At 39.2% G+C, this 22,861-nt stretch overlaps 1 protein-coding gene and 1 pseudogene across 1 annotated transcript; one reads left to right on the forward strand and one right to left on the reverse strand.

Moving 5' to 3' along the window:
• The first annotated feature begins 254 nt into the window (after positions 1-254).
• Positions 255-9,184, forward strand: LOC126080039 (olfactory receptor 52E5-like; annotated as a pseudogene).
• A 12,441-nt stretch (positions 9,185-21,625) lies between these two features.
• On the reverse strand, positions 21,626-22,567 carry LOC126079552 (olfactory receptor 52E8-like). Its single transcript, XM_049890646.1, has one exon. It carries the CDS (start codon positions 22,565-22,567, stop codon positions 21,626-21,628), a length of 942 nt encoding a protein of 313 aa, XP_049746603.1.
• Positions 22,568-22,861: the final 294 nt, after the last annotated feature.

The raw sequence follows: 22,861 nt of genomic DNA on the forward strand, positions 1-22,861 counted from the left end.
TGCATGACTGCTGCTATTTAGAAATTTTCTGCACAGTTATATATATAGGTGAGGCAAAGATTTCAAAGTCCAAGTGTCTCTTTAACTGTGCCTCATATTCCCTCTCCAGGTCTCTTCTGTTGTATTATGGAATTAAAGAATGGATTTTATGTTTCTCCAAGAAATAGGCAATGTGTTATGAAAGAGGTTGGGGTCTGTTCCTGGAAGCAAGATAACTACTGCAAGAAATGTGGCAATAACCAATTCCCTTCAATATGCTTCATCACAACAATACACAGTTCCACCCCTCTTCCTTCCTTCTGATGGGAATTCCAGGACTTGAAGATGCACATATCTGGATTGGCTTCCCCTTCCTCACAGTGTATCTGACAGCCCTCCTGGGGAACATCACTATCCTGTTTGTGATCCAGACTGAAAGCAGCCTCCACCAGCCCATGTTTTACTTCCTGGCCATGCAGGCTGGCATTGATCTGGGTCTATCCACAGCCACCATCCCCAAGATGCTGGGCATTTTCTGGTTCAATCTCAGGGAGATTGTATTTGGTGCCTGCATCACACAGATGTACACCATCCATGTATGCACTGGCCTGGAGTCTGTGGTGCTGACAGTCATGGCCGTAGACCACTATGTTGCCATCTGCAACCCCCTAAGATATAGCATGATCCTCACCAACAAGGTGATAGCAATTCTGGGCATAGTCATCATTGTCAGGACTTTGGTCTTTGCGACTCCATTCATATTCCTCATCTTGAGGTTGCCTTTCTGTGGTGTCCGGATTATCCCCCATACCTATTGTGAACACATGGGCTTAGCAAAGTTAGCTTGTGACAGTATTAGGGTCAATGTTATCTATGGCTTCATTGCTTTCTCAGTGGGATACATCGACCTTTCTGTGATTGGATTTTCCTATGTCCAAATCCTCAGAGCAGTCTTCCATCTCCCATCCTGGGATGCCCGGCTTAAGGCACTCAGTACCTGTGGCTCCCATGCCTGTGTCATATTGGCCTTCTATCTGCCAGCTCTCTTCTCCTTCATGACACATCGCTTTGGACACAACATTACATCCACATCCTTCTGGCCAATTTGTATGTGGTTGTTCCCCCTGCCCTTAATCTTCTTATCTATGGGGTCAGGACAAAACAGATAAGAGAACATGTATTAAGGATGGTTAACCCTAAAAGCCAGTGATGTTTATGTAAGAGATCTCCAACAATAATTCAGTAAGACAATAATGAGATCAAACAGAAGTAAATGCTGAAAACTGTTTCACTAGACACATTGTCATGTCCACATAAGCCAAACACTTCAAATCTTCCCCCAGGAAAAAGGGTAGATCTACCCCTTGACCATTATATACCTAGAAAAAGTAACCCAGAGCAATAAACTCAGACACATCCTATTAAATCTATTAGGATTAAATAAAATAAAAATAAATTGTCATTGCCTCAAGTACAAAAGGACAAGGTAATTATTAGGGGAAGAAAGCTAGACTGACATAACTTTCAAGAAAGTTTTAAGGCAACTGTGGAGTAGCATTTTCAGGAAACTCAAGGGAATATGTGTGAGCCAGGGATCGTGAATCTACTGTTCCTTATCAAAACTCCAAGTTAGAGAAAAGCAGTTTTAAACATTTATGAACTGAGGGAACATATTTATGAGCTCTTCTTTTTAGGTCATCTTGGGCGAGATCCATGTCTGTGAAGCATCAAACCAACCTGAAAGGATTTAACTTGGTAATGATGTCAAAATTTTAGGTCTACTGAAAGCAGAAGCTTTGCACTTAGTCACTATTTTGGTTTCTAGCTGAGTAGTTTCCTCAGCAAAAACTTTATTGCTAAGTATTATGAATGAGAATCAGATATTCAACAATTTCATTCAGATCATAGATAGACAAGCAGAAACCACATCAGCATTAAATGGAGTATGTCTTTAGGACAAAGAAAATACCCTCTCAAATGGCTACCTTTAAATAAAAATGCAGATGGGTCTCCTTGGAGAAGGCTATTTGTTTGAACAAACTGTTACCGAGCTCCGGTACCTAGCACTCAGATGTGCAAGAATGGTATACTAGCACACTTAAACAAGATCGATTTCTCAGCATACTTTCAATAAATTAGTTTACAGAAACAAATGTGGAAAGCTAGTTTGTCAATCTACTCATTAACTATTAAAAACCCAACTGCTGAGGAGAAAATACAGTCACAACAGTATCTCTCCCTCGTGTCAAGTTGTGTGAAAGACCACAATACAATCAGATGATTGTTTAGCTAACCTGGATCTCTGAACAATGGAAAGGGTTTTTATTATTTGAGGGTTTCATTGCATGAAAGTAGGAGAACCCAGAAAAGCTGAGTCCTTGTGTCAGTGTACTTTCTCACTACCAATTCCAGGTATGAGCTGATATATTATCTGCTGTTCTCTTTTCTGTGTGATTTGTGTGTGTGCTATTTGTAGCTAGTTTTTATCAAATTTCAGTCAAGTTCCATTTTACCTGAGGGTTGTGACATCCCTTTTAGGTGTCCTTGAATATCTCTGTGTTAAGCATGGCAATCACTGAATTAATTAACTCTTGGATGGCAGGCTTATTTACACTTTTCAAACGTTGTGATTGACAACAGCTTGTATAAGAGATTTCTTAAAGTTAATTTTGGGTTCCGTTCATGCTAAGAGTGAGGAAATAAGAGCAAATGCCGCTGTTTATGGACAGAAAATAAACACTGCAAAAACAAAGTGAAATGAACAAATTTGTCTCAATCACTAATGTTCACCTAAATAGTTCAAATCTTAGTGAAATTAAATTTTACTTTAGCACACAAAACAATTAGGTCTTCTGAAATAAATTCATTTTAGAGGTATGAATGCTAATGAGATATAAACTCCCACTTCTGATGTAGAAATCTTGGGGGAGCTGAGGTAGTAAGAAACAAGTGCCCATCCACAGTGGCAGGAGAGCACGAAAAGGATTATAAGAAGATTGACGTTGTTGTGTATTGTGTCCTGTTTGCTTACATGACACTTTGGGACTCAGTTTGATTTCTCAGATTTTCCATTCGCCAAGCACCTGAACTGCTGAGGAGGAGGTACTTGGGCATAGTCTAAGAGGAGACATCACCATCTTCCCCACTGCAATGACATCCATCCCAGAGAGAATACACAGACATGAGATTAAGGGAGGGATTTGGGGAATGTGAGTGGAAAGGTGGTTGCTATCATTATGTCTTCTTTGTACTGTGTAGGCCCGATAAAGTCAGTCTCCTTTTTAGGAGATAATGTTGAGTGCTTATTCAGATCTCAGCCTATAGTTGCAGCTTAGAGCGGAAAGTAATATATCTTTTGTTTGGCAAAATAATGCCTTCTGAAATTGATCTACCCTAATTCCATAGACAATGTCCAACCTGCTTCACTATTTTATTTGAACTACTTAATATTTTAAAATAGAATTTAATGCAGTTGGACAAGTAGGAGCATGAATATATAGAGAATCTACCACTCCCCAAAGACATTTGATTTGTCATCTCTGAAATAGTCTGTTTTCTCCATTTCTTGCTTCATTAGTTAGCTAAGACCCTTTCGGAACACAAAGAGGTTCATCCACTTTTGTGATATCTGTTCCAATGCAGCCCTCCAAATATTTGAACATGGAAAAGAGCAAAATTTAATACTGTCTTACACACAATAAGGATTCTTTGGTTTCTGTAGTCAAGTTGTTGTTATTGTTCTTGTGAAGTGCCATTGAGTTGCTTCCGACTCATAGCAACCCTATGCACAACAGAAATAAACACTGCACCATCCTTACAATCCTTGTTATCCTTGAGCTCGTTGCTGCAGCCACTGTGTCAATCCACCTCGTTGAGGGTCTTCCTCTTTTCCACTGACCTTGTCCTTTGCCAAGCATGATGTCCTTCTCCAGGAACTGACCCCTCCTGACAACATGTCCAAAGTATGTAAGGCCCAGTCTCACCATACTTGCTTTAAAGAGCGTTCTGGTTGTACTTCTTCCAAGACAGATTTGTTCTTTCTTTTGGCAGTCCATGGTACATTGAATACTCTATGCGAACACCACAATTCAAAGGCCTCAATTCTTCTTCGGTCTTCCTTATTCATTGCTCAGCTTTCACATGTATATTTGCACCCAATGTTACAGCTATTGTGTCAATCTATCTCACAGAAGGATAATTCAAAAAAGGTTGCAGCAGTGCCTCCACAGAGAACTGCCAGAAATTCAAGCTTGATTCAGAAGAGGACATGAAATGAGGGGTGTCATTGCTGATGTCAGATGGATCTTGGCTGGAAGCAGAGAATACCAGAAAGATGTTTACCTGTGTTTTATTGACTATGAAAAGGCATTCATCTGTGTGGATCATAGCAAATTACAGATAACTTTGCAAAGAATGAGTATTCCAGAACACTTAATTGTGCTCACGTGGAACCTGAGCATAGACCAAGATGCAGCTGCAAACACAAGAGCGTACTGCATGGTTTAAATTCAGGAAAGGTGTGTGTCGGTGTTGTATTCTTTCACCATACTTACTCAATCTGTGTGCTGAGCAAATAATCAGAGAAACTAGATTATATGAAGAAGATTACAGCATCAAGACTGGAGGAAGAATCGTTAACAATCTTCAATACACAGATGACACAAGTTTGCTTGCTGAAAGTGAAGAAGACTTGAAGCACTTACTGATGAAAGTCAAAGACTACAGCCTTTAGTATGGATTACATCTTTACATAAAGAAAACAAAAATCCTCACAACTGGACCAGTAGGCAACATCATGATAAATGGAGAAAAGATTGACATTGTCAAGGATTTCATTTTACTTGGGTCCACAATCAGTACCCATGGAAGCAGTCAAGAACTCAGATAATGGAGAAGCAGGGAAAAAATCCTGAGAGTCTCACTACTTTTACTCAGGCAATTATTGTGAAGGAGTACTCATGCTGAGATGGCCCAGTCTCAGCATGCTCCTGGATGGAGAAGAGCCATCCCTGAGAGTTTCCTAGACCCAAGATATTTTCATAATTTAACAATAATATACCAGGAGGCAGAGCCAACATTTTGCTATAGACAGAAGCACCACACCATTCCTTTATAGCAAAGACTCTAAAAACTAAATAAAACAGTTACAGTCGTCAATCCTGGAGCCCTAAGTTGCAAGTGAGGGAATAAAGAATTCAACCAAGCACTGAATGGAATAGAAGGCTGACAGAGAATGAGAAAAGCTGCAAAGTGGATGTCCCCTGCCAGCTGGCAAGCATGGACACACCATCTTGGATCTCTCAGCCACCAAGAGCTGAGGATAGGGGGTAGGGGAAGGCAACTTCACGGAGCTCTCAGCATGAGACGGAGCACCCGTTAACCAGGGGTACATGCCTTTTCACCCCCCACACTGCTACTGTCTGCACTGCCTCTGCCACTTTCTGGCTGTTTGCCACTTGGATTCACCTTGCCCCCACCAGCAGTTTAATTCAGTGCCATTTCGTTATTGTTTGCTTATTTTTGTTTTGTCTTTCTCTCTCTCAACTAGCTGGTGCTGTGTTCCATTTCTGTAGCATTTTGACTGGCTGTGCTGGGCCACTTGGCTGAGCAGCCCTTTCCCCATATGTGCAGCCATGTTGGTGGGCACTCACTGGAAGTTTATATATATATATATATATAATTTTTTTCTTTCTCATTTTCTTGTCTCTCTCTACCTTCCTTCCATTTTTTCCTCCTGACCACTTGGCTGCATGTGCCACCCACTGCTTTTTGACAGGCTGTGACCACCCTTCAGCCAGGGAGCCACTGGAATATGGCTTCCCCAGTCCAGGCCACTATGTTCCCTTGAGGCATTTTCTAAATTATTTTATTTATCTTTTTCTTTTCTTTTTTGTTTTTGGATTCTGCTCTCTCTTCTTTCCCACATGCATTTAAGTCCAGACATCACATACTGCACCAGAAGTTAGTGCACCCCTGAGTGGCACAACATTGTGAAAATATCAATTCTACCTAAAGCAATATACAAATAAAACACATCCCAATCCAAATACCAATGACATTCTTTAAAGAGATGGAAAAACTAATCATTAACTAATCATTAGCGGAAGGAAAGGAAAAAGGCTTCAAATAAGTAAAGCACTACTGAAGAAAAATAGAGTAGGAGGACTTGCACTACCTCACCATAGAACCTTCTATACAGCCACTGTAGTCAAAACAGCCAGGGATTGATGCAATGACAGACACATTGACCAATGAAACAGAGTTGAGAACCCAGATGTAACCCATCCACCTATGGTCACCTGATCTGCCATAAGTGCCCAAGGCCCATTAAGTAGAGAAAACACAGTCTTTTTAAACAAATGGTCCTGGCAAAACCAGACGTCCATCTGCAAAAAAATGAAACAGGACCCATACTTCACACCATGCGCAAAAACTAACTCAAAATGGATCAGACCTAAATATAAAATCAAAACCAATAAAGATCAGAGGAGAAAAAATAGGATCAATGTTATAGGCCCTAATACATGGTATAAATAGAATACAAACCATAACTAGCAATACAAAACACCAGAAGTTAAGCTTGATATCCTGGATCTTCTAAAAATTAAACACTTATTCTCGTCAAATGACTTCACCAAAAGAGTAAAAACAGAACCTACAGATTGGGAAAAAAAAATTTGGCTATGATAATTCCACAAAGCCTAATACCTAAAATACATACAAAAATCCAACACCTCTACAAGAAAAAGACAAATAATCCAATTAAAAAATGGACAAAGGATATGAACAGACACTTCACCAAAGAAAACATTCAGGAGACTAATAGACACATGAGGAAATGCTTGAGATCGGTAGCCATTAGAAAGATACAAATCAAAACCACAACGAGATACCATCTCACCCTGACGTTACTGGCAAGAACCAAAATAACAGAAAACGACAAAAGCTGGAGAGGCTTTGGAGAGACTGAAACTCTTATGCATAGCTGGCAGTACAACCGTTTTGGAAAATGATACAGGGCTTCCTTGAAAACCTAGAAATAGAAATACCATATGAGCCAGCAATCCCAATCCTAGGAATACGTTGTTAGTTGACAGGTGCCCTTGAGTCTGCACAACAGAACGAAACACCGCCCACAATCGTTGTTATACTTGAGCCCACTGTTTCAGCCACTGTGTCAATCCATCTTGTTGAGGGCCTTCCCCTTTTTCACACACCCACTTCTTTAGTAAGCATGATGTCCTTCTCCAAAGGCTGATCTGTCCTGATAGCCTGTCCAAAGTGTGTGAGATGTAATCTCACCATCCTGGCTTCTAAGGAACATTCTGGCTGTACTTCTTCCAAGACAGACTTGTTTGTTCCTTTGTTATACTCAATATTCTTCACCAACACCATCATTCAAAGGCATCAGTTCTTCGGTTTTCCTTAATCATTTGCCAGTCTTTGAATGCATTTGAGGTGACTGAGAACACCATGGCTTGGGTCAGGTGCACCTTAGTCTTTAAGGTGTCATCTTTGCTTTTTAACACTTTAAGAGGTATTCTGTGCAGATTTGCCCAATGCAATGCATCATTTGATTTCTTGACTGCTGCTTCTGTGGGTGTTGATTATAGATCCAAGTAAAATGCAATCCTTGATAACTTTAGTCTTTTCTCCATTTATCATGATTTTGCTTATTGGTCCAGTTGTGAGGATTTTTTTTTTCTTTATGTTGAGGGGCAATCCATACTGAAGGCTGTGGTCTTCGACCTTTTTCAGTAAGTGCTTCGAGTCCTCTTCACTTTCAGCAAGAAAGGTTGTGTCACCTGCATAATGCAAACTGTTAATGAACCTTCCTCCAATCCTCATGCCCTGTTCTTCTTCATATAGTCCTGCTTCATGGATAATTTGCTCATCATAGAGATTGAATAAGTATGGTGAAAGGATACAACCCTGACACACACCTTCCCTGATTTTAAACCATGCAGTATCCCCTTTTTCTGACTGAATGACTGCATCTTGATGTATGCACCTGTTCCTCATGAGCACAATTAAGTGTTCTGGATTCCCAATTCTTCACAATGTTATTCATTATTTGTTATGATCCACACAGTTGAATGCCTTTGCATAGTCAATTAACACAGATAAACATCTTTCTGGTATTCTCTGCTTTCAGCAAGGATCCATATGACATCGGCAATGATATTCTTTGTTTCACGTCCTCTTCTGAATCTGGCTTGAATTTCTTGCAATTCCTTGTCTATGTACTACTGGGGTCACTTTTGAATGATCTTTAGCAAAATTTTACTTTTGTGTGATATTAATGATAGTGTTGGATAATTTCCAAATTCGGTTGGTTCACCATCTTTGGAATAGGCATAAATATAGATCTCTTCCAGTCAGTTGGCCAGGTAGCTGTCTTTCAAATTTCTTAGCATAGATGAGTGAGGCCTTCCAGTGCTGCATCCATTTGTTGAAACATCTCAATTGGTATTCTGTCAATTCCTGGAGCCTTGTTTTTCAACAAGGGCTTCAGTGCGGCTTGGACCTCTTCCTTCATCAACATCTGTTCCTGGTCTTATGCTACCTCCTGAAATGACTGAATATCAACCAATTATTTTTGTATAGTGTATTCCTCCCATCTTCTTTTGATGCTTCCTGTGTCATTTAATATTTTCCCCATAGAATTCTTCAATATTACAACTTGAGGCTTGAATTTTTTCTTCAGTTCTTTAGCTTGAGAATACTGAGCATGTTCTTTCCTTTTGGTATTTGAACTCCAGGACTTTGGAAGTGTATATCCTAGAGAAATAAGTGCAGCCAGAATGCTCATTAGAATCAAGTATGGCGAGACTTCATCTCAGTACTTTGGACGTTTTATCAGGAGGGACTAGTCTCTGGAGAAGGACATCATGCTTAGTAAAGTAGAGGGTCAGCAAAAAAGAGGAAGACCTTCAAAGAGATGAATTGACACAATAGCTATACCTATGGACTCAAACATAGCAAGGATTGTGAGGATGGTGCAAAAATGGGCAGTGTTTTGTTTTGTTGTACATAGGGTGGTCTTGAGTTAGAACCAACACTTTGGCACGTAACCACAACAGTTTATGGCAGATCCATTCAAAATAGCTAGAAAGCTTGAATATAATGCAAAAAATAATCGTTTTGATGCATCCCAAAGTTGCTGAAGCACCAAAGACTTGAAAGGCAATATTATACCACATAGGAATACTTAACCTATTGAATTGTTACCAGATGGCATTGTTGATTTGAAACTTCAACAAAGTAGTTAGAATCCAAGTTTTGCCTGAGTGCATGGCTGTTATAAGAGGATGAAGAAACTGGAAACCAACAGAGTTTCAATCTTATATGTCAAGATACTGTTGAAATTAGGAAAGCAGTAAATATGACTGTTTTTCCTTTCTTCCAATTTATTTCTCTTTTACTTTTGTACCTGTGTGGGACACGAGAGTAAAACAATAAGCAAAAACCCTCTGAAAATCAGCTGCTAGTTCTCAGCAGTCTGGAAGTACTAAAGGGACAAGCATTAGAGTTATGGATGTGCCATGAAGGAATCCTAATGATCACACCTGCGTTTTAGTTGAAAGTTCTATAATACTAAACATTAGCCATGGGAAGAGATCGGAGGGAAACAAATTCTTTCAAAACTGAAACCAAGATTTGAGTTTTCATCAATCCAAGTTCCATAAAAAAAAAAAAAAAGGTGATCAATTCCCACTTCATCTGAATAGCAGAGGGAAGTGTAAAACTGTAATACCTCTATGTAGGAAGAATTCTAAAATTTGAATAAACAAAGTCAGATGTTCAACTGAAAGTAACCACACATGCCAGCACATAGGCAAAGGTGACTTATGTCAACTTGTTGACACAGCATTCAGCCTTAATGGTTAAGAATTCAAACGGCTATCCAAAATGTCAGCCGTTCGAATCCACCAGCCACTCCTGGGAAGCCCTATGGGGTAGTTCCACTCTGTCCTAAAGGGTTGCTATGAGTTGAAATCAACTCGAAGGCAGCTACTTTGTTTATATATATGTATACACACACATACTCAAAAGAAATAAGTACATATTACCAATAATAGAGTACACATATTTAGGGCATACAATTTGTGAGTTTGGGATATACACATTCTCATGGATTGAATTGTGACCCCCAAAATGTGTGTCAACTTCAAGAGTCCATGATTACCAGTATTGCATGACTATTCACCATTTTGGTATCTGATGTAATTTCCCTAAGCATTGTAAATCCTACCTCTGTGATGGTAATGAAGTGGAATTAGCAACAGTTACGTTAATGACACAGGACTCAATCTATAAGATTAGTTTGCACCTTAAGTCAATCCCTTTTGAGATACAGAAAAGACAAAGAAGCAGAGAGACATGGGGACCTCATACCACCAAGAAAGTAGAGCCAGGAGCACATGTCCTTTGGGGTCCCTGCGATGAGAAGTTCCTAGAGCAGGGGAAGATTGCTGACAAGGACCTTCCTCCAGGAATCACAGAGAGAGAAACCCTTCCCCTGGAGCCTGACCCCTAGTTTGAATTTCCAGCCTCCTAACTGTTTTTAACTGTGAGAGAATAAATTTCTCTTCCTTAAAGCCACCCACTTGTGCTATTTCTGTTACAGCAGTACTAGATAACCAAGACAACTCTGAAACTGTTACCATAATCAGGATAATGAACATTTCTACCCCACAAAAAGTTCCTTAATGACTTTTTGTAACCCCTCCCTCCCTCAACCCTGACCAAAGGCAACCACTGGTCTTCTTTCTGACTTTGGAGGTTGATTTGCCTTTTTATAGAATTTTGGAAGTCACAGAGTATAAATTGTTTCGAGTCTTTTTACTTAGCACAATTATCTTAAGATTCCTCCCTTTGTGTATATCAATAGATTGTTTTATTTTATGGCTGAATGTTATGAAATTGTATGTATATACCACAATTTTTTTTTTTTTTTTTTAGCTGTTCACCTTCTGGTAAGCATTCAGGTTATTTCTAGTTTGGGCCTATTACGCATAAACCTTCTACGAATACCCATGTACAAGTCTTTGTATGAAAAGGGTTTTTCATTTCTTTTGGGTAAATACTTAGAACTGCATTGGTTGGGTCATAGGACAAATGTATATTTAAATTTTTAAGAAACTGCCAAACCATTCCCCAAAATCTTTGTGTCATTTTGCCTTTCTACTAGTTTTTTTTTACTAGCAATGTTTGAGAGTACAGTTTCTCCACATCTTTGTAACACTTAATATGGCTAATCTTGTTAGCTTAACCAATTTTAAAGAGCATGTATTTCTATCTAATTGTGGTTTCAGTTTGCGTTTCCCTGATGGCTAGTGATATCAAACACATTTTCACAAGTTTATTGGCCATTTGTCTTTCTTTGTGAAGTATCCATTTAAACATTTAAATCTTTTTTTTTTTATTGTACTTTAGATGAAGGTTTACAGAGAAAACTAGCTTTTCATTAAATAATTAATACACATATCGTTTTGTGACATTCGTTGCTAATCCCTCAACACATCAGCACTCTCCCCTTCTCAAATTTAGATTATCCATTATCAGCTTTCCTGTCCCCTTCTGCCTTCTCGCCCTTGCCCTTGGGCTCGTGTGCCCATTTAGTCTCATTTTGTTGTTTATAGGCCTGCCTAATCTTTGACTGAAGGATGAATGTCAGGAGTGATTTCATTAAAAAAAAAAAAAAAAAATGGTGTCCGGGGGCCATACTCTTGGGATTTCTCCTGTCTCTGTCAGACCAGTAAGTCTGGTCTTTTTTTTTTTTTTTTGAGTTAGAATTTTATTCTACATTTTCTCCAGCTCTGTCCAGGACCGTCGATTGTGATCCCTGTCAGAGCAGTCAGTGGTGCCAGTGAAGCCGTCAACTAACAGGTTCTTGCCAAGCAGGCTGGCAAACTGAAGTCCGCCAGATGCAGGGTTGGAAGAGGAGAAAGGTTTATTCACAGTTTGCAAACTGGGAGACAGGCAGGGTCTTGTGACCTAAGGCTGCCAGCTCCCTGAACCAGGGCAAATTTGCTCCTTTTATAGGGAGTGAACTACATATGCATGAACAGTGAGGAGAGGATCTTTAGTCTTGTGATGCACACATAGTCTGCATAATTTTAGCCCTAAAAAAATGGCTACAGCTTGCTACTACCACCCGAGGAAGCTCATATAGTGGATAAATTCAGAGTCAGTATGGATGCACCTCAGCCTTCTGCCAGGAGAAGAGAAGAAACCTGAGGATTTGACCAATCATGGCAAAAGGCTGTAACAAAAGTTTTAACAAAAATGTAGCAAGAGTGGATTTTCTGAAAACAACTATTATGGCATGGTTCATAACCCTTTCATGACTGCCTGCTTCAGTAGCTGGGCATCATCTAGCTGTGCTGGACCCAGTCTGGTAGAAGCTGTGGTAGTTGTGATCCATTAGTCCTTTGGATTAATCTTTCCTTGGTGTCTTTGATTTTCTTCATTCTTCCTTGCTGTGGGTGGGGTGATGCCAGTGAAGTATCTTAGATGGCCACTCACAAGTTTGTAAGACCCCAGATGCTACTCACCAAAGCAGAATATAGAGCATTTTCTTTATAAACTGTTATGCCAACTGAGCTAGATGTTACCTGAGACCATGGTCCCCACAGCCCTCAGCCCAGTAATTCAGTCCCACAGAGTGTTTGGATGTATCTATGAAGCTTCCATGACTTTGTCTTCATCAAGTTTTGCTGGCTTCCACAGTACTGTGTACCGTCTTACCCTTCACCAAAGTTACCACTAATCTATTGTCTGTTTAGTGTTTTTCCATCTCCACCTCTTCCCTCCCTTGTAACCATCAAAAGTTGTTTCTATTTGTGTGTAAATCCTTTCATGAATTTTTATAGTAGTAGAGTCCATACAGTCTCCTTTTGTGATTGACTTTTTTCACTCAGCATAATGCCCTCCAGATACATCCAAGATCTGAGATGCTTTGCAGATTCATCATTGTTCTTTATCGTTGCATAGTATTCCATTTTAAGTATGTGCCACAGTTTGTTTATCCATTTGTCTGCTGATGGGCACCTAGGTTGCTTCCGTCTTCTTGCTATTGTGCATAATGCTGCAATGAGCATGGATGTGCATATGTCTATTTGTGTGACGGCTTTTATTTCTCTAGGATATATTTCTAGGAGTAGAATTGCTGGATCATATGGTATTTCTAACTCTTTAAGGAAGCACCATATCATTTTCCAAAACGGTTGTACCATTTGCATTCCCACCAGCAGAGCGTAAAAGTTCTGATCTCCCGGCAGCCTCTCCAACATTTGTTATTTCCTGGGGTTTTTTTTTTGTTTTTGTTTTTGTGCGTGTGTGTGTGCCAGTAATGCCAGGGTGAGATGGTATCTCATTGTGGTTTTGACTTACATTTCTGTAATGGCTAATGATCAAGAGAATTTCCTCATGTGTCTGTTGGCTGCTTGAATGTCTTCTTTGGTGAAGTCTCTGTTCATATTCTTGTCCCATTTTTTAATTGGATTATTTGTCTTTTTGTTGTAGAGGTGTTGGATTTTCCTGTAAATTTTAGAGATTAGGCCTTTGTCATAGCCAAAAATTGTTTCCCAGTCTGTAGTTTCTCTTTTTACTCTTTTGGTGAAGTATTTTGATGAGCATGTGTTTAATTTTTAAAAGGTCCCAGTTATCTAGCTTATCTTCTGGAGTTTGTGTGTTATTAGTTATGGTTTGTATCCTGTTAGTGTCGTATATTAGGGCCGCTAGCATTGATCACATTTTTTCTTCCATGATCTTTAGAGTTTTTGACTTTATATTTAGGTCTTTGATCCATTTTGAATTAGTTTTTGTGTATGGTGAGAGGTACGGGTCCTGTTTCTTTTTTTATTTTTTTTGCAAATGGACATCCAGTTTTGACAGAACCATTTGCTAAAAAGACTGTCTTTTCCCCACTTGATGGGCTTTAGGCACTTGCGGAAGATCAGGTGACTGTAGGTGGGTGGATTTATAACTGAGTTCTCAATTCTGTTCCACTGGACAATGTATCCATCATTGTATCAGTACCAGGCTATTTTGATTACCACAGCTGTATAGTAGGTTTCGAGGTCAAGTAGTGTAAGTCCTCCTCCTTTATCCTTCTTCAGTAGTGCTTTACTTGTGTGAGGTCTCTTCCCTTTCCATATAAAGTTAATGATTAGTTTTTCCATCTCTTTAAAGAATATTGTTGGTATTTGGATTGGGAATGTGCTGTATCTGTAGATCACTTTTGGTATAATTGAAATTTTCACAATGTTGACTCTACCTACCCATGAGCATGGTATGTTTTTTTTCCCTTAATGTAGATTTAGTCTCTTGCAGTAGTGTCTTGTAGTTTTCTTTGTAAGGGGGTTTTACATCCCTGGTAAGTTTTATTCCTAAGTATTTTATTTTGGGGGAGCAATTATAAATGGTATTGTTTTCTTGATTTCCTTTTTGTTATTCTCTTTTTTGGTGTATAGGAATCCAGTTGATGCCAATGGGCAGGAAGGGGGAGGTTGTGATGTATGGAGCTAAGTGTGTGTAGGAAAGAAGAGAAAGAGGAGAGAGAAACAGGGGCTAAAAAAAAGAAATTTCTTAGGAAGCCTGCAGTTGAAGTGGCACAGACCTGGGGAAGTCATGTTCCGGTGGCTTTCTAGCTGGGTGGTGAGGCACAGTCAGTCAAGAAGGGCCAGGTATGGCACACACAGCTCAGTGAGGTGAGAAAGGAAAGGAAGGAAGGGAGAGGGAGATAAGAAACTAGATTAAGAAAAGATAGAAAGACACACACAACCAGGTGGTCAGGAAAAAGGATTGGAAGGAATGTAGAGAGACAAGAAGCTAAGAAAGAGAAAAAAAAAAAAAAAGATGCCATGTGGTTGGGTGGAAGGAAATGAAAGAAGATAGAAAGAGACAAGAAACTGAGAGGAAAAAAAAGAAGAGAAAAAATGCCCCAAGGGAGCCCACCAGAAATGGGTTCCTAGCTGAGTGGCACTGCACAGCTGGTCAAGAAGGAGTGCAGACATCACACAGCACCAAGTGTTTGGGGGAAGGGTAAGGAAAGAAGGTAGAAAGAGACAAGAAACCAAGAAAAGAAAAGAAACAAAAAGCCCCGAGGGAGTCAACAAGTGTGGTGGCACAGACCAGGGAAGTGGCTTCCCAGCCCTGAGGTACTGCACATCCTGTCTAGAAGAAGCAGAGATGGCACACGGTGCCAGGTATTCAGGAGACAGGAAAAGAAGGAAAGTAGAGAGAGATGAGAAATGAAGAAAAACAAAAAGGAAAAAAGAAAAAAAAATGTCCCCAGGGAGACCACCAGCATGGCAGCTTGGACTGGGGAAGTGGTTCCCATCTGAGTGGTGATTCACAGCTTGTTAAGAAGTAGTGGAGATGGCACACAGAGCCAGATGTTCAAAAGAATGGAAAAGAAGAAGATGAGAGAGAGAGAAGAAACAAACAAAAGCCAAAAAAAAACAACTGCAGGGAAAAAAAAATGGCGCTGAAGGAGCCAGCTGATGTGGGCAGGGTGAATCTAAGTGGCAAGAAAGAAGAACGGTGGGAGGTGGGAAAGCATGTATCACTGGTTACTGTGTGCTCTGTCTCCGCAGGTAGCTCCATGAAGCTGCCTTCCTGTAGTCTCTGTCCACTGTTCTTGGTGGCTGAAGAGTCCAAGATGGTGAATAAGTGCCATGTTAGCTGATAGGGAACCTCCACTCCATATCTCTCCTCACTCTCTGTTCTCTGTCAGTTTCTTATTGCATTCAGTGCTTGGCTGAGTTCTTTACCCCATCATTGGATGCTTAGGGTTCCAGAATCAATGTTAGTCTCTGTTTTACTTAGTTTTTTGGGTCTTTGCTGCAGAGGGTGGCGTGGTGCTTCTGTCTATAGCACTGTGTTGGCTCCCACCATCTCTCTTTAAATATTTTCTCCACTTTTTATTTGAGTTTTTTGTCCTTTTATTATTGACTTGTAAAAGGTTTATTCTGGATAAAAATTCATTGTCAAATATTTGTGCTACAAACATTTCCTTAGAGACTATGACTTGCATTTTTATCATTTTTCATTAGTCCCTTTTGAAAAGCAAAAATTTTTTATTGTATTTTATAATTTATTTAATTTTTTGTTGTTGCTGAGAATATACATAGCAGAACATGCACCAGTTCAACACTTTCTACATGTACACTTCAGTGACATTGATAACATTCTTTAAGTTGTGCAACCATTCTCACCCTCCTTATCTGAACTCTTCCTCTCCCATCAACATAAACTCCCTATCCTCTAAGTTTCCTATGGAATCTTTCAAATTGCTGTTGTCAGTTTGATTCCCTATAGACAGTTCTTAAAAGAGTAGAGTGCCCAAGGCAGACATTTTTTTACTAGTTAAGCTAAACTATTGTTTGAGTTAAAGAAGACTTCAGGGATTATTTTTGGTTTAAGATTTAAAAATTATCTCAGAGCAATAGTTTCAGGAGTTTATTCAGCCCTCCATGGCTCCAGAAAATTTGGATTCCATGAGAGTTTGAAATTCCGTTCTGCATTTTCTCCCTTTTGTTCAGGATTCTTCCATAAAATCTTTGATCAAAATACTCAGTAATGTTAGCTGGGCACCATCCAATTCTTTTGGTCTAATGGAAAAGGAGGCAGTTGTTTCTGGAGAAAATTAGCCACACATTCCATATCCTCCTCCTATCCCTGACTCTCCTTCCTCTGCTGTTCCAGCAAATAGAGACCAATTGTTGTACCTTGGATGGCTGCTTGCAAGCTTTTAAGACCCCAGGCACTGTGAAACAAACTAGGAGGTAGAACAGAACCACCAAACATGGCATTAGGCTAAGTAACTGGGACGTCCCATGAAACCAAAAAACTAAACCTCCAAATCAAGGAACCCATGAGGTGTTTGGTTGTGCTCAAGCAGCCTCAGCAGCTGTTTTTTTGTTGTTGTAAATATATCTATCACACAACTTTTGCCAGTTCAACTCTTTATAGGTACACACTTATTGACAGCAATTGTATTAATCATCTCTGCAACACTATCCTCAATCAATGCAATTTTTCCATCACCATACACTGAAACTCATTGCTCCAAAAGCAATAATCCTACTTTTTCCACCCCAGTAAACATTAATAAATTTTGTTCTTTGTACATTTGCCTGTTCTTGTCTTTTTATATAAGTGATGTCATACAATATTCGTCCTTTTGAGATTGATTTATTTCAAGCAGCATAATTTCTTCAAGCTACAGCCATACTGTAGCACGTACCAAGACTTCATTTCCTCACTGGCTGAGTAGTATTCCAGTGTACGTACGTATTACATTTTGTTCATCCATTTATGCGTCGATTGGCATTTAGGTTGTTTCCACATTTTGCTATCATGAATTATGCTGTAATGAACACTGGCGTGCATATGTCTGTTTGCACCACTGCTTTCAAGTCCCTTGGGTATAGTACTAGCAGTGAAATTGCTGGGTCATGCTGTAGTTCTACTTTTATATTTTTGAGGAACCACTACACTGTTTTCCACAAGGGCTATACTATTTTGCCTTCCCACCAGCAAAGAACAATGTCCCAGTGTTCCCATATCCCCACCAACATTTGTTATTATTATTATTATTTTAATTTTAACTATCCCAGTTGGATCTACAATCAACACCCCTGGAAGCAGCAGTCAAGAAATCAAAAGATGCATTGCATTGGGTAAATCTGCTGCGAAGGACTTCTTTAAAGTGTTAAAGAGCAAAGATGTCACCTTGAAGACTAAAACTTACCTGACTGAAGCCATGGTATTTTCAATCGCATCATATGCATATGAAAGCTGGACAATGAATAAGGAGACCAAAGAAAAATCGATGCCTTTCAGCTGTGGTGTTGGTGAAGAATATTGAATATACCATGGACTGCCAAAAGAACGAACAAATCTGTCTTAGAAGAAGTACAACCAGAATGCTCCTTAGAAGCAAGATGGCAAGGCTGCTTTTTACATACTTTGGACATGTTGTCAGGAGGGATCCGTCCCTGGAGAAGGCCATCATGCTTGGCGGAGTGCAAAGTCAGCGGAAAGGAAGAAGACCCTCAACGAGGTGGACTGATGCAGTGGCTGCAACAATGAGTTCAAGCATAACAACGATAGTAAGGATGGCACAGGACCCGGCAGTGTTTCCTTCTGTTGTGCATAGGGTCGCTATGAGTTCGAACCTATTCGATGGCACCTAATAACAACGACAACAACATCCCAGTGGGAGAGAAATGGCATCTCATTGTTTTCTATTTTACATCTTTTTATTGTGTTTGGTGGCCATTTGAATGCCCTCTTTGGTAAAATGTCTATTCAGTTCCTTTGCCGTTTTTTGTATTTCTGTTGGTAAGTTGCCAAAGTTTTACATAAATATTTGGTTATAAGTGCTTTTATTTTTTAGTCCATTTTATATATATATATATATATATTTTTTTAATGCAGTTCGTGTTTTTTGTTTTTTGTTTTTTTGCATACTATCTAAACAATAACTCCTTCTCCAGGGTTAGAATAAGTTTCTTCTAGAGATTTTATAGTTTTAGATTTTATGTTTAGGACTCTGACCAATCATTCTGAGTTAATTTGTCTTCTTCTTCTTCTGCTTCTTTTTATTTATTGATTTATTTGGTATGGTGTGAAGTAGGTGCCCTGGTGGCACAACTGTTAAGCACTTTGCTGCTAACTGAAAGGTGGGTGGTTCAAACCCACTCAGACACTCCCCAGAAGAAAGACCTGTCAATCTGTTCACATAAAAGATTAAAAAATTACAGCCTAGAAAACCTTTTGGGACAGAGTTCTACTAGGTCACATGGGTCAAAAATCAACTCAGCAGCACCTAACAACAACGTGGTGTGAAGTAAGATTTAACGTTTCAGTTGATGTTCAGTTATTTTAGCACCTTCTCTTGAAAACACTCTCCTCATTGAATTTCTTTTGTTGAAAATGAGGTAAGAAGTAAGGATTTTTAACACCGTTTCCTTGTTCCTTGACATTTTTAATACATGAAGTACTTGAGAACATATTTACGCATAGGTATCAGGGCACTTTATTTCTCAGCACTCCTCAATAAAAACCTTTTGGGGGAAATACGCTTCCTATAGTCTGATTTGTACCAAAACTTTCCCTTTTTTTCCTGTCACATTATGTTCTGATTGCTGCCATAACCCAAGTAATGTTTAAAGAAGGTGCAAATATCAATGAGAGGGAGATAAAATATATTTCTATGTTAGAAAGCAATAAATGTATAGTAGAAAGATAAAGATAGATGCAGGTAGGTAATGAATCGTATGATAAGTTCCAAGCCAGTATCTTTTCTCTATTTCAAGGCACTACATGTAGGTTGGCCATAAGTTTTATTTCCTTATCCACTCTTTTGACGTAGTCATTAGTTGCAATTCTGCCCAATTCTCAGGGGAAAAATATTATCTCTTTTATTGTATTAAACCCTATACGTCAGGTCTACTTTGTTACATGGAGTCACTATGAGTCGAAAATCAACTCAATTTAAATGGAAGTTTAAAGCTCTTTCTCTTCTTTTTTTGCTCTGTAATATACTATGACATGGGTCTTGTAGCTCTTTACTGACTTTTTATTTGTTAGAGATATTTTGGTTTTGATGCTTAACAACCCAATTTTAACTAGTTTAAAATAGCGGTAATATGTTTCTTTATGTGACTTCACAGGTCAGGGAATAGATATGACTAGATGCTGTGGTTCAAAAGTATTGTCGTGCTCCTGACCTTTTCTCCTTCTATAAGCTTTGTTTCCCTCTCTACACTGGATTAATTCCTCAGGAAAAATCTCTTTACTTGTGACAGTGAGATGTTAGCATTACCAAATCTTACAACTTATGATCCAAAAACTCTGTCTCCCAAGGGTCTAAAGGAGCCTTGGTGGCTCTCTGGTTAAGCTCTTGGCTGCTAACTGGAAAGTCGGTGGTTCTAACCCACCAGCTGCTCCATGAGAGAAGGATGTAGCAGTCTGCATCCATAAAGATTACAGCTTAGGAAACCCTATGGGACAGTTCCACTCTGTTCTGTAGGGTTGCTATGAGTTGGAATTGACTCAATGACAATGGGTGTCATACGGTATGCTACCAAGGTCCAAAAATCAAATCTAAGGTCAGAGACTGTGTCTAACTTGGATAATATTTCAACTCTTAATAGGAGAAACAGATGGGGTGAGATTCTCTGATTAACATCCTAACCAGGATCAAATTGAATACCAGTATTGTGCTTTGTCCAAGAGGGATGCTAGACAAAAAACTGTATATCTACTACAGTGACCTCTTCCTCCCCTCCTACCCCCGCTCCGGACACACACACACACACACACACACACACACACACACGTCTTACAGGGACTGATAATGGGAGAGAAAGACTACAAGTGCTTTTAACCCAGAGTCTTCATTAAATATTTACCTGTTATTTAAGAAATTGTTACCAAAAATCTGGATTGTCAAAATTTTTTATGTCTCTTCTACTGCTAAATTAGGAACCATAGTAAATTATTCTTTATTTAAGAGACCATATTAATGAGCTTTGATTCTGAATAAAAGGGTCCATAGAAAGGCTGGCATAGAAGAACTGGAAGGGGGGAAATTCTAAATTTATCTCTGCAATAAATTACTGGGAGTTTGGAGTATTGCTGCTAACAGCTTGAAGATACTCTTTTGGGTTCCTCAACTCAAGAAATGGGAGGATTAGTAGAAATGAATTCCTAGAATAAAATTTCTCAAATATTTTTCCAAGGATTGTCTTCATCAAATTTACCCAAATTACTAAAAACAAAGAAACCAAATCAATTGCCACCAAGTTGATTCTGACTCATAGTGACCCTGTGGAACAAAGTACAACTGCCTCATAGAGTTTCCAAGGCTGTAAATCTTTACGGAAGTGGACTGCCACATCATTTTCCTGTGAGGCGGCTGGTGAGTTTGAACAACCAGCGTTTCAATTAGCAGCCGCACTCTTAACCAATGCACTACCAGGCTCCTATCCTAGATTACTAGTTATGAGAAGAAAAGTCTTAATACCAGACTGTCTAATTTAGTATCTCAGTATGCAAGGCCAAGGATATTTTATTGATTATTTTCTTTTCTGTGATTACACAATTACAAGAACCAGCCCTGTCTGTCATGGGTTATTAGATATTTTTACCCTGGAAGAGATAAAAGCTGTGCTTGATTCCTTTAATTAGTGCTCCTGGAATCCCCACTCCTGCAGCATTATCTATTTATCCCATTAAAATTAGGATAGTTCTTGACACCATAGCATCCTTCAATCATAAGAAATGAATTCTGTTTAAAGAGACTATGAGTTGCATTAAGACTTTATCCCCAAATACTGATTTTAATATTTTTTACAGAAAGAATATTTTAATACCTTTCACAAAAATAAATGACACCTATTTATTTAAGAATGTTATTTACGTTTAGTCTAAATACAAGTATTTCCTATGCAAATTTATCTTCAATGTTATATTGCACGCCAGAAAGGAAACATTGTGTTTAACAACATAGCATACAAAGCATTTAGGCCAGAAAAACTTGATGGCTCTTAAATTCCCCATTTTGAAGGAAGACAAGAAATAAAGAGTAAAACGTAAAGAATTTCTCCAAATCAAGTACTTAGAATCAGATTTCTTTAGAAAGGAAGATCATCACCACCCGATCTCGGATCTGCTTGGTTCTCACTCCATAAATAATGGGGTTAAGAGAAGGCGGAATGATCACATATAAATTAGCCAGGAGGATGTGGATATAATGGGGGACATTGTGACCAAATCGATGGGTCATAAAGGAGAAAAATGCTGGAGTGAAGAAAGCTAAAATGACACACACATGGGACCCACAAGTATTGAGAGCCTTATGCCTGGCATCCAAGGAAGGGAGCTTGAAAACAATATGCAGAATCTTCACATAGGAGATAGCAATCAAAATAACACCAAAAAGAATCATAGAAATAAGAATTAATCCAAATAATATGTTGATTCTTATACTGACACAAGCCAAACGGGCAATGCCCATGTGTTCACAATAGGTGTGGGGGATAATATAATGTCCACAGAATGAAAGCCTCAGAAGGAGAAATACTAGTGGAATAAGCAAAACGACATTTGTCAGAATCCCTGCTACACCAATGATACCAATCCTTCTGCTGGTGAGAATTGCGTTGTACCGGAGAGGGTGGCAGATGGCCATATAGCGGTCAAAAGACATGGCCACAAGCATGAATGCTTCAGTGCCTGTAAACATGTGTATAAAGAACATTTGAGCTAAGCAGCCACCAAAGGCAATCTTGCTCAGGCCAAACCAGAAGATGCCCAGCATTTTGGGAATGGTGGCAGTGGACAGGCCCAGGTCAGTCATAGCCAACATGGCCAATAGATAGAACATGGGCTGGTGGAGGCTCTGCTCAGTCTGGATCACAAACAGGATGATAATATTCCCCAGAAGGGCAATCAGATACACTGCACCAAATGGGAGGCCAAGCCAGAGCTGTATGTTTTCCAGTCCTGGGATTCCCAATAGCAGGAACGATGAGGGGTGAATCCATGAGCTATTGACTGGGGACATTCTGGCAAGTCTCACTTGATCACACTCATTTGAAGCAATGTGCGGTTTCATATAAGGCTCCCCAATACCTAATCAATCCTGTCAATATAGAATAAGAACAAAAAAGATATAATTAGTGTATTTTCCTAGAGTCCAGAAGAGAGATGAGATTTCCTCCCACTTCAATTTTTCTCTTATACTTCTCATTAATATACATGGCAAATGAAGGAGAATATTCCTTAAGAGACCATATTAATGAGCTTTGATTCTGAATCAAAGGGTCCATAGAAAGGCTGGTATAGAAGTACTGGAAGG

Source organism: Elephas maximus, chromosome 7 (assembly GCF_024166365.1).
Source record: "Elephas maximus indicus isolate mEleMax1 chromosome 7, mEleMax1 primary haplotype, whole genome shotgun sequence".
Taxonomy (NCBI): domain Eukaryota; kingdom Metazoa; phylum Chordata; class Mammalia; order Proboscidea; family Elephantidae; genus Elephas; species Elephas maximus.

What these genes read in the sequence shown, in the direction of transcription:
- LOC126079552 (XM_049890646.1), bottom strand. Translation starts at nt 22,567, where the DNA reads ATGTCCCCAGTCAATAGCTCATGGATTCACCCCTCATCGTTCCTGCTA.